We start from the raw sequence: 19,034 nt of genomic DNA, 5'->3' as shown, positions 1-19,034 counted from the left end.
TTAAAGCTACTGGCGACAATCAGGTGATTTCAGTATCTAAACATGCAGGCTGTTTTGAGTCATTTGGAAATCAAGACTTTGAGTGTTATTCTCTTGCAGGTTTCCAATACAGTTATGTGGGAATTCACACAAGTGCACTGCACAGAAATATCCCGCAGACACAGCAGCTCTAAGTGTCCCGAAGTAGACACAGCAAGAAGCAGCTCTAAAATACTGTATCAATGCCTTCTGCTTGACGGCTCAAGAGATAAACACTTCACTTCCTTCACCTTCTCCACAATGCACATAAATAGACTTGCTTCAGTCAGATGAAGGCTTGTGGTCTCAGATCAGAGCGACTGTGCTTCTGCTTTCTGAACTTCCCCCAGGGCTAACTCAGTGCTCGGGATACCAAGTATGTGTGGAGACGGGAGGCACTGGAATCTTTCTGTCACTGCACGGCCACCCCATTTCCTTGTCCGTGGATCATGAGAATGATATTCCAAGGACATCACGGAAAGAATCAATCTTCATTTAGTCTTTTTCAACGCGCTACTAATTCATAAGAAATTTCCAGTCACTGTGTGACAGCCTGCTCTATTTTTCCTGTTTGCTGAAGTGCCACAGCTTTATTTTTCCACTCCAGGTAAAGGTTAGCTTCTTAAAGAGATACAGTTTACTTAAGACTCTTCCTATTTCCTCCTATATGGGTTGTGCACGTGCATGCTGAACCATACTGCTGCAGAACTATTTTTTACTAAATTATTTAGTAGATTTGAAGGACAGGTAGAACTAAGAACCTCTTCTAAGTATAAAGGGCAGGTGAAGAATGAGGCGAGATGATGGGGAAGAGCAGGAATGATATAAGAAGTATTAGAGAACAGAAAAGTCTGGGCAACACCATGCTGAGGAGTGAGGCTTGCGAGGCAAGATGACAAACATAGATTCAAGAAGAGAGGAGTTCACAGAAATAATAATATAACCTGATTGATCCTTTAGAAATTATTGAATCCATTACATGTACTTCAGAGGCAAAAATGAAGGGTTACAGCATAGACTCATCTGTTACGAGTCTGACAACAAGCATCCCCAAAAACAAAGTTTGCTAGCAGGTGAAAGTAGTGATTTCATCATGCCATCCTCTCTGCTTTGCCAGATCGCTTATCAAAGGGGGCCGAAGGCAACATACCGAAACATAAAAGAACCTTCCTTGGATATTCATTAAGACAACTCAGTCAGAAGGAAAGCGAGATGCCATACAGCTGTGATTATAAAAATCATGTTAAAGAAGCTATTTCTCTTCTCTGTTTGTAAGATATGTGCTGGCCTACTGGAAGCGAGACGCAGTTCTCAAAGGGTCACAGATCTCTCCAAATGGGGAAAACAGCAACAAACCCTACACTTTACACTTATGTGTAAAAGCAGAATAATGCAGACTGAAACTGAATGTGAGCGAAGGACAAATGAGCTGACCCCCTCCAAATACAAACTTGTCGAGTTGTACAAAAGCCATTCAAAAGATAGAAAGAATGCTCAGAAGAAACAAAGTCACAAAGAATAAATGAAACCATTTTTGCACCCACGTTCACCATGAAGGTGCTCTAAAAGACTGCTACAGCAGAACAGTTCTTTGTAAGGGACATACTGATTTGACTCACGCAGAAATGACAGCCAAAAAGGTAAAGAACAAATCAACAAAACACACACCCGCAAATCAGCAGGCACAGATGATATTCACACCCAAGTGTTCTGAAGAAACTCAAGTGTGAGAAAGTTAAATGCTCAAATAACTTATAACCTCCTGCTTAAAACAGCTTGGTACCAGAGAAGTGCGATGTCAATTAAATAAAGGTCTGAGCTAAGGGGAGCTGTGGACTAGTAAATGTCATGTCTGTGCCTTTACAAATTGGTAGGAACTATTTTAAGAAACTATAAAATTATAAAAAGCCTAGACTTAGTGGAGTTGAATAAATACGATATATTGGGTAGGAGTTCAACTTGTGCTTCACAGATCTCTTATCTTCTAAAGGCATGAAAAACAAGCGGACCAGAAAGATCCCAATGACACACAGTGCCTGGCTTTCCAACAGGTATTTGGGAAATGTTTTCAGTAGTTTTTTTAAAAAACTGAATTACTGGAGCAGGAGAAAAGATCCAGGAGTGGATAAATAGCAAGTCAAGGTAAGTAAGAAAAGAGACAGGAATGAACGATGAGTACTATTAGGGTGAAGCCATCTGAGAGCTGTGCTAGAAGGAAGCGTTTTGACCCGCGTTGTTCAATATATTCTTACATGATCTGTAAAAATGAGCAAAAGACGATGGCAAAGTTTGCTAATGATAACAATTAAGTCAGAGGAAGAGAAATGACAATCCAATAGGAGAAGTTGCGGATGGTTCATACTGTAATGGGAGACTGGGCCATAAAATATCAGGCAAAATGTCCATACCAACAGGCAGATTTTCAAGGAAAAAACCTCTTAATTTTACATCCACAGAACAAGGGCTTTGAAGTGCAGATGATAACAGTCATCTCGGTGTTAAAACACCAGCATAAGCTCAGTACAAAGGAAAGCAAATAGGAAAAATAGCAAGGCAGACAAGATTACCACGTCACCATACAAATACACGGTGAACATGCTGTGATTGATGTGTAGTCCCCTATCACTGAAAGAATGCAACAAATAGTAAAGGTATATGGATTACGAGGGTAATCAGAAATATTAGTAGTTTTCTTTCTGTATAAGGAAAGTGTGGGCAGAATAGGAGAAACTGTACCATGAGAGCTGTGAAAAGGCTCATGAGATCATGATTTATGAGGGAGATCAGTAGGGATTCATTTCTTTGCTGCCTCTTTAGGTACAAGAGTTGGGGAGTAACAACCAGACCTACCACGAAGTAGGAATGCAAGAAGGTGACAGAACTGTTTCTTCACAGAAAATCTTGCTGATCTGTGCAATCCCTTGCCACTGAATTGCACCAAGATGATAAAGGGCCTGGAGCATCTCCCATACGAGGAATGGCTGAGTAACCTGTGTCTCTTCAGCCTGGGGAAAAGAAGGCTGAGAGGGGATCTGATAAATGTTTATAAATATCTAAAGGGAGGAGGGAGGCAAATGGGTGAGGCCAGGCTCTTCTCAATGGTGCATAGCAATAGGAGAAGGAGCAGTGACCTAAAACTTGGACATAGGAAGTTCCGCAGAAGAACTTCTTTATAGTAAGGGTGACAGAGCACCCAACAGGTTGCCCAGAGAAGCTGTTCAGTCTCCTTTTTTGGAGATGTTCAAGACCTGTCTGGATGCGTGTCTATGTGACCTATGGAAGGGTACCTGCTTTAGCTGGGGGTTGGTCTCCATGATCTCTTGAGGTCCCTTCCAGCCCCTGCGATTCTGTGAAGTGTGTGATGTTAACAATTTACTTGTTCAAAAAACTTACAGACAAGCAGAAGAAAAACTAGGTGGGGCTATGAAATAAAATATACCAACTCTGGATGTAGAAATCTTCAACTATGACAGAATATACGAGGAAAATATCACCACATGCTTTTCCATGCATTTCCACAAGCACCTTCTACTTGCTACTGATAGAAACATGGTTCTAGGTTAACTGTTTGTTGAGTTTGACTTAGTAGGAATGTTCTTTGTTTTTAACAGAGCAATCACAAATACTACTCAACAGATAATAAGGCTCACCTATTATTTTTACTTAGCTATTTACTTGGTAACTGATCAGGTAACAGTATTTATCTGGGCTATTAAACCTGAGCTCCTTCCAGAATGATGTATTTCTTTCTATCCTTTTCTCTAAAGCAAAGGAGGGCATTTTTGGTATCAGGTCCTAAGTATAATTCCTGGATCTAACACAGATTGAGCAGCTTTCATAAATATATAGGGAAGCTTCTCTAAAGAAGATAAATCAGTTGGTTTATCATAGGATTTCTACAACAGCGCTCAACCCTGCTTATCTACAAGCCATGTACATTAAATTCTAGAATTTGTCTTCCAACAAGTTGGTGTTATTTTCCACTTTTTTTCCAAGCAAACTTCTCCAATCTATTCTGTGCAATTCTCTTCTCAATATGCAAGGGAATACTATGTATCAAAGCATAAGTGTGTACAGTTCGTATCCACATATACGTAACATTTATATGAAAACAGAAAAATTAGCTGTCTAACCTATTTTGTTTCTATGCAGCCCCTATACTCTTCATCTTCAAATAGCTGTTTTTCTTTTCCCACAGTCAAAGCTTTAATGAGAAGTGACCAGAAACAAACACCCAAACCCTTCTGTCTTGGCTGAAATCCACATAATGCATGACAGCACTGAAGATCCCTGGCAGGCACCTGTCAGAAACTAACATACCATATCTTAAGAGTCAGACTTAATTATCCAAGGAGACATTTAAAGAAAAGTACATGAAAAATATGACTCAGTAAGTGTGACTATCATGTGTATGCACTGTACAGTGCAGTGTGCGCAGAGGGAAATGTAAAAATAAAACAATATCCTGGAAAAATTCTAATTAAACACTCAATTATTATTTGTCCTTTATATCTTGCAATCAAAATCACATCACTATTAGCGTTTGCTGGTACATCAGCTCAGAATACGTTACCAGGACTAGTGCAACCATTAAGTATTATAACATAACACAATCTTCTCCATTTGCCTTCATGCTTTTCATTTATAATTCTGATCAGCTGACACTGCCACAGAAAATAAGACTTATGATTTAATGGCCTATAAAATCAAATTAACTTCTCTGTAGACTTCACATGGTTGGGTCAACGCATCTCTTCTTGCTACGGCTGTCACACCATATTGGCCCTATTGTATTCTGAAAGAACAGTCCACCTGAGGCAACAAAATGTCTGCCCTGCTGGATTTCAGGCAAGTAAATCACTTTTGAACATTTTTAATGCAAGACTCTACTGAAAACAAACAAAAAAATGTAAACAAGTGACCCAGCTCAGCCTCTAACCTTTTAGTTTACACCCCATTGCTCTTTTCTGAAGAGAATCCTCATGTTTCAGACATGATAACACGAACAGAAGCAGAATGAAGGACAGATCCCTATGTGTTGTGCTTCCTTGTCCTCCTCTTTTTTTTTTTTTTCATTTTTCCCTAAACTTCATTTTAAGTTTAAGGTAAAGTGCAACAGAGCCAAAGATGAGGAAAAAGCTTTTTGTGCAGCACGTACATGAATGCCAGCAAGTTGGTTTTTGGAAATCCACTCCTTAAAGATCCCTAATATGCATGAAACAGTCATGCAATACATGCAAATAAAATACATTATGTTTACAAATAAGCAAGGAAAATACTAAAATACAAAACGAATAATAATAAATGATTTATTACCTTAATTATACCTATCAAGCAGAGATTACCAAAACGATGCAATGTTTACATGTAAACTTTATACAGAGAGATCCAAGGCACTGCAGGTAGAAAACAATACTTTCAAGGAAAGAGAAAACCTGTTACTTTAACAGAATGCAAGATGTATCCATTGATATTCTGCCTAAAATGGGGAAGAACTCTCAATTTAAAATGGATGTGTTAAAAAACAAGTGGAGATCACTTAAAAAAAATAAATAATAGGGCACTCAAAATATACTGCATGCAACAGCAAACCTTTGACATATTACAACTGAGTTTGTCTAAACAACTACATGAGGATGGGCCCTTAGGCCTCTAAATTGTCCCCTGTATTCAAATATTCTTTTATTAGACTAAAAAGATATACTTCCTCTCCATACATGGGAACATTAATGCTTAAAGCAAACACATTTCAGCCAAATAGCTACTAGCATCTTCACATGACACACATCTTCTCATGTTACGATATTCAAGGAAATTCAAGCTATTGATGAGGATGAAAATGCTACGGGCCAGTGCCCCAGCTTGACACTTAGTGATCATAGCATGGTGGTGCTGAGCATGAGCTGGAGCTGCAGCAGCATCGATGATGCACGCAAAGCTCGTGCAAGATGCATCTGCATATAGACTTAAATTGCACTTGACCTTATGGCAAAGCAACAGCCAATATTCATTTGAGAGTACTTGAACCCTTTCAAGCTTTTACCCTTGCAGAGCACTGAGAGATTTAACACCACAATCTGAGAACACCAATGAATTGCCAGTAATAATTTCATTCAGAAAACAGTTTTGTCAGCCAAGCTGAGAAAAAGAATCTGAACCCTGAGAATGTCTTCTTATTGTGATACCACATTATTGTTTTTCACCTCTTGCTATTTTTAATGATGTGTAGGTGGACTTATGTAGGATAAAAGAGTAAACTGAGTCCTAACTTGCTCTCCCTGAACCGTAACCTAGGTCTACAGAGCAGAACTAGGTCGGACAGAAATTGGGCCAGAGTGCATCTTAAGAACTGAACTTAATTTGTATAAACAAACAGGCTCTATTTACAGTATTCCTTCATAAAATCCCAGGCTTCGAGTCTGCATGCTTTTTAAAGGCTCCATTTATGTACACTTGAATGCCTATTTAAGCAAAAAACAAGAGAGCTTTCCCATGGAAACCGCACAGAGATGTTTTACTTCACACGTACACCACAAACAAGGCTGCTAACTTTCCATAATTTACTGTATTTTCTTAGGCTTGCTATTGTATTTTAGGACAAAATCTCTTGGAGAAGCTGCTTACGCAGGAGGCCACAGCCACACAAACAAATGACCTATAAGAGGCAGAGCCTGAGACGGGAACTGGGAGAAAATGGTACCTCGGCAGCCTGTAAGAGAAACTTAGTATGTTTAGTTTTGCTGCTTGTAGCTGGAGGAACAGGCTAAATTTTAGTGTTCAGTTGAGAAATGAGAAATCAGGAGGCATTTGCAATCACATTATTTAACCAGGACTTGATTCATTTCTTAGAATTAAATCAAGCCAGAGGGCAATCCCTTGGCAGAGACAATAGCGAGCTTCAATCATCAGACACTATCTCTCAGTGAGAAACCTAAGCCAGGAGCCTCAAAGGAGCCAGGTTATTTTAAAATAACACTGAGACAGAGAAAGAGAAACTCGATTACATGAAGTTTATCAGACAAGCAAAAATTGGTCCAATTATGTCTGAATGAAGATGAGCACTTTTTCTATGATTCTATGAGAATAAAAAAAGATTCTGCTAAACTGATATTCTGATTTGAGAATTTGCCTTTTAGATGTAGGCGATATGTGTCTGAGAATGCATGCAGTCTACATCTATATGTATATTTTTTAGGGTAATAATTTTGCTCCTACTTGTAATTACTACTGATTGTCTTAAGGCTACGGCAAAGGGTTAAGTCCTAACTTCAAAAGAGATGCCTACGTCTGCTCAGGGGCCATGAAGATAAGCAAGGATACCAAGACTTTCAAGTTTAGCCCCTGAGTTGAAGGAATTGGATGGGCTCACCTGCTGGAAAAAAAACAACAACACAACAACTGGGAGAAGGCTGGGCACAGAATCAATGTCCCTTTGGCATGAACTTCTGACAGCGCTGCCCATGAATAAGTAGGCTGCCTGCAGCTGCTGAAATCAGAAGCAAGGTTTGCCAACTGAGGATGTGGAAATCGCTGGGAGATTGGTGATACTCCTGCACCCTACAAAGCATCGTGTTCTATACGCCTCAGAACATGACTGGACAGCTAATGAACATGGCCAGTACAACAGCAACCAAAAACAATCCTTGACAGCCTCTTAGGCTGCAATGAGGAAAACGGTGTAAAATGACCCTTCAAGTGACTGAGAATCAGGGTGGAGAATTTGGTCAGACTCCAAAACATCGAGTGTAAGGTCCTGTGGCCCTAGATCAGTAGGGCCAGAAAGATAAACAGAGTTATTTTGCCTCAAAGGATGCCAAGCACTTGAGTAACCATTCAGCTAAAAGGGGAAGGCTACATATAAAGTAAAACCTAATGAACGGACAGTGCTTAAAAGCACAAAAAACTTTTCCTATCTTTATCCAGGGCTAAATTTACTTCAGCCGAGCTTTAGGAGGCTGCGTCATATATCCTTCTTTTCTTTTTTTACTGGAGATGAATTGAGTTGGTGTTTGAACTATATGTTTAATTAGAGCACTTTCCCGTATACACCTACATATATTCCCATATACTCGGGTCTGTAACGTAGCTATGACAGAAATAAATCAGAATGAAAAAATCTTTGTTTGTGATGAAACATGCTTATCTATTCTAAGAAGCCCTAGAAAATATTTCAGACAATATTTACATAAGTACTAAATTGTGTTAAAAATATTTCTTAAAATATGCTAACACGCATTATAACATCATAGTTTTCCTGCTGTAGTTTTATTTCTGGTACTTGCTCAGGATTCACTAGCTGTTCCTGCAAGCAAAGCGCTTTTAACTAGAGCAGCCTCTCCGTCTCTTTGCAGCGCAGCGATGGTTATTTCAGACTCTGCAGCATGCTTTCTTCCCCCGCTTCTCATCATCTTTCTCAGAATATGTAGCCAGTATAAAACTTAAATGGAAAGGCTCAAACGTAAGAGCGAATAACCTCAAAAAACGTACATGTGATAGTAAGTGTACACATTTAGTGCTACTAAAAGTACTGTTATCATACTTCTAAATTTCAAGTGCTGGGCAGACAAGTCCATTTGTACACACCCACTCATAATCAAAGGCACTTAGCAGACAGAACACAGATACTTGTAAGCTTCCAGATGCAAAATAAGTGCATTTTCTTTTTTTGACTATACAATCAAGCATTTTTGCAATATAAAAACAAGCCACACTGACGCTTCCAGTTACTGTTTCATTTCCTTAAAAACAAAATACACATCATGTTCTGTTAGGAAAAGACAGAAAGAAAGAGAAAGTCCACAAGAACAAATCACACTTGATCAAGAAACAGCTCTCCTAGACAACGCGGCATTCTAACCAATTACTATCAAACTGAAAAAACTCCTACTACAGTGCATCAAAATCTAAATTCAAATGTCTCTTGATGTTCTCCATACAATTAAAATTATTACAACATCTGCAAATGCTTCAGTCATTTATTATTTGCTCCCATCATTTCCAAATTACAGTCAGTCTCTGACCATGCCATTCATTTGATTTACTCAGCATGAACTGTTTTCATTTGACTCTTACTTGTGCATCTTTTAATTTAATCTTCAGATTGTCAGTCAAAACTCCAATATGCCTTATTATTTATACACTTTGAGGACTTCTGTGCTGACAACTGATAATCAGCCTGCTTCAATATGTTGCTGTTGTTATATTTTTATACTCTGCAAAATCTAAATTCAGCAGTAAGGTCACTACTGATATTGTTCCATCCAGGTGAAACCTCCTCAGCTTCTTTAGAAGACAGAAATAACACACAGCATGCAAAAGGAGCACTGCTGCCCACACAAACTTATCCTTGCAATAGAATCACTCTGGAGATGCTGTCCCATCACCTTAAACTACAAGGGATACTAAGACCAAAGTAGGATTTACCCAGGCTGAAATCAAGCCTGCAGAAAAACCACCAAAGAAACAGAGATTCTCTGTTTCTAGCCAGTAGGGAAAGTAGAAAAGTAAAAACGAAGAAATAAAAAAAGAAGTCTTCAGACTTTCAGGTAACTTTCTCAAGTTCTGGCAAGACTGCCTACTATGCTGGGTTATTGGTTTGCCCTACCTCCTTCAGTGCCCTTCTATAAGAGCATATCTTTCAGGTTTTTCTTCTTCCTATCTCACATGCTTCCCTCCAGGGCCCCCCATACACCCACACAAAACCAAGGCACTACCTTGACTGACTGCTATCATGCAGATGACTCCTGCTGTGGGCTATCTTGTCTATTTGGATTGGAAGCTCTTTGGAGCAGTGACTGCCACTACTCTGTGTCTCTATAATACCTAGAAAAGTCTTGTTTTGATCAGTTCTCTGGCAATTGTGTTACAAGAATGATTAATAAGGTATCTGTCTGTACTCATGTAGGGGAATACTAGAAATACAGTAGAAGAAAAACAGCTCTAGCTTGCAGAATGATGGAAACATACAGTTCCATCTGTGAAATTTCCATCACCAGAAGACCGTGTAGCAAAACAGCAACCTGACTTACTTTGCTCTCTTGGCCATTTCGTTGCCATCCCAGCGTGGACTATACGGGTAATTCTTCTGGGCCTGGGAGTACAGCTGTCCACTGTTAGTGAAGTGGTAGACAGACTGAAAGGTTAGGGTTGGTTGGTCTCGAGGAAAGTACAGGGGCAGGTCAACTGGAATAAAAAAAGAAAAGAGGGTCATAAAAATATATACAGTGTTATTCTTTTTGTTCGTTTGTTTTTTAAACAGGGAATATATTATTCCTTTTTATTGATTCAGAGGTGACAGAAAAGGACAAACTGACATAGACTTCTGTATTTGTTATAAATTATGATCCCCTCATATTGCTTTACCCATACACTGTCATAAAATATAGTTTACAATTGCTTAGCCAGTGTATTTCTGTGTTAATTATCTGCCTGAGACTTAAAGTGGTTAAATGATTTGATAAAGGATGCAGAGAGATTCAGTCACGAGTTAAAACAGACCTCAATTTGTAGTCATCTGTTAGACAAAAAAAACCCCACAAAGCCAAAAACACACTGCAAAGTCATTAATACCAAAAATACCTCACTAAAAATAAAAATCAGAACCTTTTAGTTCCCTTTGCTTATCACTGCCTCATGATCCTCTTCCTCTGGCAGAACAATAAAACAGTCTGCAACAGTTTAATAACACGGTCTGAAACTATTTTTTAGCTTAGTTTTTCACTGCTGTGTTTATGCTTAAGATTTTTTTTTTGCCTACATTTAATTTCAGAAGGCTTCAGGAATGTGTCGTTCAAGTGGATTATCAACACTCCTTTACATTAGAACTCGAATCTAACAAAAATTAACACAGGTAAATGTGCATTTCCAAAGGTGTAGACTTCCTTTGGAAAGCAGCTATGATTACACTCTCTGTTATCCTCCAAACTGCAATTCTGGATATCATCAAGGTGAAAAAAGACTCCAAATGTGCAGCAGTTCCATGTAAATCCTCAGATGTGTTTTCCTATTTGGCACAGCAATGAGTGAAATAAGTTAGTAAGATGATAATTCTATCAAATAAACTTGGTTTCTCTGTTTTGTCTATTCGTCACTTCATAGTCCTTAAAGAGAAGGAATAAGAAGCCCGGGCTACTAAGAAGGCTGCAATAGCTGAACCAAAACAAGGGGCAGAATCACTATAAACAGAATTTAAAGAAAGAAATAGGAACACGAGACAGGCCTGAACTCACTCACAGGCAGCACCGGATCTCCCCTCCAGTGCACTCAGTAATTCATCATTTTCTAGTTTTAAAACCCTTTATGGAACAGAGATTTTAGCGCTTCCCTTCATGTTCATGTCCTGCAACTGGCCTAAGAAAGGTTTCCTTCTTTTTAAGCTCCCTTCTATCATCCTACCATTTCCTTCATTTTTTTCTAACCATGTCTGAATATCTGGATGAGCATCAGCCAAACCACAACTCCCTTTCCCTTAAATTACCCTCCAAGCTCCGCAAGTAAATGCGTTCATAGTAATGAAGTACAAGACACGGGATGTGATATTCCAGCTGCAGTCTCAAAATAAAACAAATCACTTATGATCACACTGTTTGTGACCCGGGACCTGAGCTACACGTGACAACTCCCCACACCCCGGTGACTCAGCTCACGCAGCAGCTTCCAGCAGATATTTAAACACTAATGACATGGGCAGAGTTCTGCTAATTTAAGGGCAGATCACTGATGTAACAAAGGTTAGACTCCAAGATTACTCTGTCAGATTCCTCTCTGTAACATGCTTACTCAGTAATATCCCTGAAAAACACTGGCATATTGAGGCTGTCGACCTGTAAGCAATCTCTCTCCTCCCCTCACAGGTGGGAAGCGCATGTCTCAGAATCTCAAGGGCTTCACCACAGAAAGGAATAGAGGCAAAGCTCTCTGCTTTAACATGACAAATGTGCTCCTTCAGCTCTCACTGTTTCAACAATGTTCCTCTAGTACACCTTTTCCTTCTCAAGCAGCAACTCCTCAAAGGAAAACCACTCTGTATACTTGTATTTTGTCACCGGGTGAAAGGAATAACCATGTTTAGTAGCATACACAAAGCAAAATTTATTCCTTCCATTAGACTTTTTTCACTTGAGAATTTCTGACTTCGTTATCTTTCCTTTGGAAACCTTTGTCTATCTAAAGGGTGCAAACAGCAGCATTTTTCTACCTGATAGTTAAAATAGAAGGTCTGCACTTCAGAAAAGCTGTTTAAATGCGTAATCAAGACATTGCTACCGTAACAGAAGAAATTCCATTTGTTATAAGCCTTTCATTTTTATAAATGAGTATAAATCCAACAACGGTATCACCAAAATATAGAAGAATTTCTTCTTTTATTAACCAAAAGCTGTACAGGAATTCCCAGCAATCATTAAAACTAAGAACAGTTATGTGGATTGACACAGTGGGTCAATAGTTGGACAGTGGGTTGATGGTTGGACTAGACTATCATGGTGGTCTCTTCCAACCCTAATGATTCTATGATCATTTGATCAAATCAGAATTAAAACTGTGCATCCCACATCGCACTAATGGCAGTATTAAACTGGACTGCAAGCAGAGTTCTGAACAATTTGATCTGCCTTTGATTTGCCCGCTTTGACTACTATTCACCTAAAATTGCCAAACGCGCATTTTTTCTACCCCAAGTGTTTCTTTAATACAAGGTGTGAGCTGAGTCCAAACACAGTCAAAAAAACCTGCCCCTAATTTTGGAACGCAACCACACCTAAAAGACAAGTAAACAGGAAATAGCCTTGAGTTGTAAAGTACTGTACGTATGTCAAGGTAGCCAGCTATTATTTCAGCAGTAGGAAATAAAGGCAAGAGCTTAATTCCGGCACTGTGGATGCAAAACCACTGACGTTGCAAGTGTACAATATGCTTGGATTTAGTGTTGTTTTACTACATATAAAAAATAAGCAAATTCCATTAACAATCACCACTAGTAAGGTGCTTGGAAGATGAAAGGTCAAATTCTGCTCATAGTCACAATGACATCTTTATGAGGTGGCACGTGCTGATAATGAAAATACGTCTTTTAATTTGGTCATATATACAATCTGACTCCAAACCTATGCACTAATACCAAATAAGATCTGTTTCCACGTGATACATAACATGGCAAAGGTGAGAGTGATCAGAATTACACCTCGCACAGCCTTTAGATTTCATCCTCAAAAACTCATCACAGTTAAAAACAACACACTACTTTTGTAAATCCACACCCGAGTGACAAAAACTATAACAACATGCTTTAGTTTGACATGGTAGTTACTTAAGAACTACAAAAACGCATTCATGTTGAACACAAGTACTATTCCCAAATAACAGCTGACTCACAAAGTATCCTGGTGATATGTCTGCAGAAAATAAGCAGATGACTCATGTCTGTAAATTCCTGAAAGTACCAATAGACCCTTTGCTTAGTCATCTTTTGCTTGGATGCTGGGTTCACGAGCTCTGTAAACTATAATGAGGGATCGAGCTCTTAGTAGGACTCTCTCTCTCTTTTTCTCTCTCCTAAACAGTGCAAATTATCTCTCTAAAAATAACTTCATCTACGTAAGTGAGTCACTTCAGCTAGCAAGCTTACACAAGTCATGCAGTTAAGCATTAATATTTGGTTATGAAGGTAAAAATCTTGCTGTCAAACTCAGTTTTAAAATGAAAATTATGTCAGAGGAAGTCCCATTTACCCCTTCTCTCACAGAAATAGAAACATTTCCTTTGGAAAATTTAAACCATTAGCTCATTCAGGAAAGTAAAGCTTTCTAATTCAGTTTCATGCTCTAAGTAATTTAATCATAATGATTTCTTACTTTAGCTTTCCTAAGCATCGCATGATTAACATAAGAGGAGCTCAAAGAAGCAAGCTGACGGAGAAAGAAGGCAATACTACAGCAAAATACTGCTTTCCTCTTTGCAAAAATTTACAGACTATTTTTTAAAAGTCAACTTGTAGAGATCCACATTGCAGGGAAAATCACATCTTTATGAAAGCGCTACATGAGGCAGAAGTTGGAGGGCTGTTTTGGGTAATTAAGCATTGAGTAAATTCTTTAGTGATTGAACCCTAATTTTCCCACACAGTTCATAAGAAAGCAAAAGAACAAGGATTTGCTTGTTGAGAATGAGTCATGTTGTAAAGAAACTTAATTACAGTTTATAAATAGTTGAAGTTGCTCTCTTTTTGAAGCAGGAGAAACTACTGAGAACTGAGAGAAATTTGCTTTTCTGGTCTTAAAATTTAATGCATACATATGTTCAAAACACTGTTGCCTTAAAGTCAAAATCCCAATGCATGAATGGCTAAAGAACGGCACAATGCAGCAGTAAGGGTTTAATTGTTTGTGATCTTAAAGAGAAATCAGACTGAGATCTGCAACAGGTTTCCAAGTTTGTTAAGCTAAGCTTATGTCAACAACTACAGAGTCAATTAAGACGGTCTTATTAATTCTGAAGTAATGTTTTCAGCATCTCATTTTACAGCTTTTTAAACAGCACATGAAATATGGAAGGGATGTCTTGGCAAAAGCACACTGCAGTGCTGCTATAGGGTTCCTGAAGGAAAAACGTTCAGAAAAAAAGAAAGGCAGCTTTATCGCAGTGCTCCCCTCCCTCTCTTAATGTACTGGGGAGAACAGAAGAAAAAACAACCCCGTGCTGGAATTGCATGCTGACCATACAAACATTTCAAAGTATCTAGATGGCAGTGCCTACAGAAATCTTCCCAAGTACTGTTTTCCTGCTCTAGAGAAGCAGTTTACCAAACCTTTGTAAGGCAATGGGTAAATCCAGCAGTCTGTTTTCACAGAAGTCAACATTTGCTCACTGAACATTACGTACTGTTTTAATACTTAGATGATGTTATAGTGGTTATCTCATTAATCTTCTTGTTGCTTGAATCTGCTGCAGTTTATTGCACCTGTAATTCACTTCACATCATAAAGGCTGGCTGATCCGGAGCTTTCTACTTCTACAACATTTCATTGCCTGCATATACTTAATTCAATCTAGATTTGCTTTATGAGGCAGCCTTCAAACAGAGGGAAACAAAGCATTCTTTCAAATCCTGTTCCTTGGCTGGCCAGAATTCACCAACAAGACACAATTCCATTCTCCCTGAGAAGTTTTACCCCCCTGCATTTATATACTGCGTAACAATGAAGCCTTGCTCTGATTAAATATGTACTCTTCTCATGTGACCATTTAATCACTCTAAGATATGATGACAGTTATGTAAAATATTAACAAAAACTCTTCACAGCACCTTTGTGAGCAGAGAGGCTATTTAACGACTCCAGACAGGTAATAAAGGAACAAAGACAGGATGGTCAGTCTGCCTACTGACTGCTGAGAGCCAGCACATGGGGCCCAACTCTTCTGAAGCCTAGCAACAAGTAATATTCTACACAGCCAAATGCAGCTCTTTCTGAATTGGAGTGTTGTACATCAGAAGAAACCATTAGCAGACATGTAAAAAGTTTTGAATGATGTGACCAGAGAAAAAGAAGAAGAGCACAGGAAAGATGTGCTAAAATCAAACCTCCAGAGAACACCGCACAACCGTAGCCCGATACGATCCGTTCTCTTCCTGAAGTTCCCTGACTCACTCCTTGCTTATCATCCAACTAGGCTGGAGACTGCCTCTGTATTCAAGAATTTCTGATGAAATCAGTCATGGAAACAGGAAATACATATCCCAGGATCCAGAACTGTCTCTTCTTAGTACATATTCATCATCATTTTTCTTTTTTTGGTTCACCGAATTTCACATCCTCTCTGCTACAGCTAGCTTGGACATTTCCCTGCAGCTCAGCTCATAATGCTGGGAGGAAGAACTTGGGGATCTGAAGGAATTGCCTAAAACCACAAAGTTCCTTGAACTCAGACCACTCCAGTTTTCACAATGTGTTAAAGCGGACAAGACCCACATGAATCTACAATGGTAACACAGATACTACGTTATATAATGCTCTTTACCACATAACAAGCTCTATTTTAAAAACATTTTCTCTGGTACATTTTCTGACGTGACTTCTCCCATGGGAAAGCTGTTCCAGACAGCCTGTATGGTGGGAGAAAAATCTTCATCTCACTTGCAAGAGAAAACATCTATGTTCACTTTTTTAACAGATATTCCAGTACAGAAAGCCTTATAGGAATCATACCGGTCAATGTACCCACAGAATAACCTGAATAGGTTCAGTCACAAACATTTTAGGGACCGCAGTGGCTTAGCACAAATCTCTTTAAGGCTGTTTTGCCTAGTGAACGTTTCCTTGATACTTCTGTGCTGAAGGTCTTTAGCCTACATTCTGCTGGCAAAAACCAAAAGGGTCAATTTGGCTTAAAACACACAGAGAATTACAAAATACCACAGCTATCCTGTTCTGGTGTCCAATGACATAGTCTTGCAAGAATGAGAGTGAGGATGACAAATAACATATCAATGCTATGAGTGTGGAATTTTAGGTCAACAGAGCGGAGTCATGCAAGTTGCGTTTTGTTAAAGAGATTAGGGCTGTGACATCCTTGTTGGAGTAAAGCAGGTCCTTTGCAGGAAGATGCTCTTTTCAAATTAACCTTTCAAAATTCCAGATGTGAAGTGAAAAGCTGTTTATGGAATTTTAGCTGAGACGCCTATGGCACTTTGGGTGTGGTTGATATCACAGCTGTTTTCAAAGTAATTAAGTCTGCCATGGCTATGGGAAATATCCATATCATCAGCAAAGCGAACACTTACATAACAGATTAATTCTATGCAAAATGCTTCAAAATATGCAAGTATTACAAAAAATGAGAGATGACGATGTGTTTTTTTTCTAAGCTGCACCACTTATATACAAACTGTACGCACTGCAGTGAGCAACGAAAGATAAATACTGGTTGTTTTTGGTAATGGAACAAGGCAACACTGGGAATTTGACAATTTCAGCGAGTATTTAAAATCACAGTTCCTCTTAATGTACTGGGAAATGGATCTGGGAACAATGCAGTTCACTAAGAAGCCAGCCCAGTTAACAGCACTGGTATAATGATCGATCCTCCTCACTCCACAAAATCTTCCTGACCTTTTCCAGACAGCACAGTATTCAAGAATGAGAGGGTAGTTAGGATCACAGTGAGATGCTCAGAAGACGCTGTTGTCAGGCAGCTGTAAGGAAGAATTCAGCTTGGACAAAAAAGGAGGAAAAATGCTGAGGAATTTTTTCTTTAGATCTGTTTTAATGTGTTGGCTCTAACACAAGATTGTCACTGTAAGCGCTGGTAGCAGCTTTGGTGATGTTCATTGCGACATTAGGGAATGCATAAAGTAACATCATTTTCTTTCTTTCTTTTTTTCCCTTCTCCTTCCTTGAAATTAGACAGGAGATACTTCCAGTTATATTCAGTTTGGGCTAGATTTGAAATAAGAATTGGTGATTCTTTTCAGGAAATGCACCAAGTATGTCCCATTCCCTAACATACGTCCATCCCATAAAAACAAGACATCTTTTATTTGACATAATATTTGACATAAAAACAAGACAACAAGAAATGGACACTTTCAGAGTCTACAACACAGATATGATTATTAACTCCAGTGCTCTTAGACAGCCCTTGAATCTTTAAGAATAATGGAGACAATAACTTGTGATGGATTCAATGCTTCTGACATATATATATTATAGAGAGTGGATTCATTTATTTTGAGGATTTCTATGCGACTGGAAGAAATGTGTCATTCAATCTTCTAAAATAAAATATTTCACCTCTTATTAAAAAGACCGTCTGATGTTTGCTGCATGTATCTTGTGGCAATGAGAACTACAATATAGATGAGGCCCCAGTGGCAACCAGATTTTTCTTGTGATTACTATTGTCTCTATTTTCTTTTGGTATAGACAGATGATACGCGTGTAAAAACAATCCAGACCCTCGTAATAACCAGTATCTGCCTTTTAAAATACTCTACACTTCATTCAAAATCAGGTTTGTTTTTGCAAAAAAAAGCAAAAAGCGAACACATGACCTTCAGTTGTTTAAATACCTTAAGCTGCAGCGTGCTGCAGACAAGACCATCAAATGCTCTGTTCAGTCTTACAGAGGAACTAAGTCACAGATCAAAGCAAGAGATTCTTCAAGTAGTTTTCACTTACATATTTAGGCCATGAAAAAGCGATGTAAGTTTGAGTGTCATCTCTCACCTCAACTGAATCACCCTGCTGGACTTTTACAGCAAGACTGGGCTACCCTCTAAAAATATCCCATGGATTACCTCACAATCCTGTACTGAGCTCAAAGAAACGACACTGTGGCCTCACAGATCTCTTCCTTCTCTAATTCCTGTAACTATGATTATTTTAATTAAGACAAAGGCTTTTATTTTTACCTCACCAGCTTCAGCTAGTGACATCCATCTCACTTTATTTTTACTTCAAATTCCCAAAGACCTTCATTCCTCCCCTTCCGTTTTTATTTCCTTTTATTGTTTCTTCTGTAACAGTTTCTATAGTAACTTCTCCAAGTGGTGATGAAATTGATGCTACTAAAAGCTGCCTCTTCTCTATGTGAATTGCATAAATATTATGCTTTAAATACAGTTGCTTTTTACTCTGTTAGCAACTGCAATCAGTGCCTTTCTTGGCCCTTTTTCCTCCTATTCCAGGTTGGTGACCATAGCAGGCTACTGTTGGAGAAAAGGCAAAACCTTCTCCCTTGCCTTCATAGCAGAGTTGCGCTGCTAAACGCTAAGAAGTTGCACATTACTTTCCAACTGGACATGAAGACTTCTGAAACATGAAACATTTTCACCTGAAAAGCAGCTGTGTACAAACATTAGCTTCTCCCACTGACATTTGGACTCTTACAGGGCTTGAAAGTAAGTCATTTTTCCTGTTTACAGCGCTGCCTGGGATTTGAAAGGAAAGTGATTTATTTCATTTTCATTTGTGATCAGCGCGGCACTGTCCTGTGAGTCAGGATTAATCCTTGCTGAATTG

General features: G+C 38.8%; 1 protein-coding gene across 1 annotated transcript in view; it reads right to left on the bottom strand.

Moving 5' to 3' along the window:
- Window positions 1–19,034, bottom strand: part of BABAM2 (BRISC and BRCA1 A complex member 2) — a 155,587-nt gene that overhangs the window by 12,270 nt on the left and 124,283 nt on the right. The window contains exon 11 of the mRNA XM_072330985.1: window positions 10,047–10,200. Coding sequence (XP_072187086.1) covers window positions 10,047–10,200 — 154 coding nt within the window. The remainder of the gene's footprint in view (window positions 1–10,046; window positions 10,201–19,034) is intronic.

This window comes from Excalfactoria chinensis, chromosome 3 (assembly GCF_039878825.1).
Source record: "Excalfactoria chinensis isolate bCotChi1 chromosome 3, bCotChi1.hap2, whole genome shotgun sequence".
NCBI lineage: Eukaryota > Metazoa > Chordata > Aves > Galliformes > Phasianidae > Excalfactoria > Excalfactoria chinensis.
Note: the sequence above shows the minus strand (reverse complement) of the source record. Positions and strands in the feature narration are given on the sequence as shown.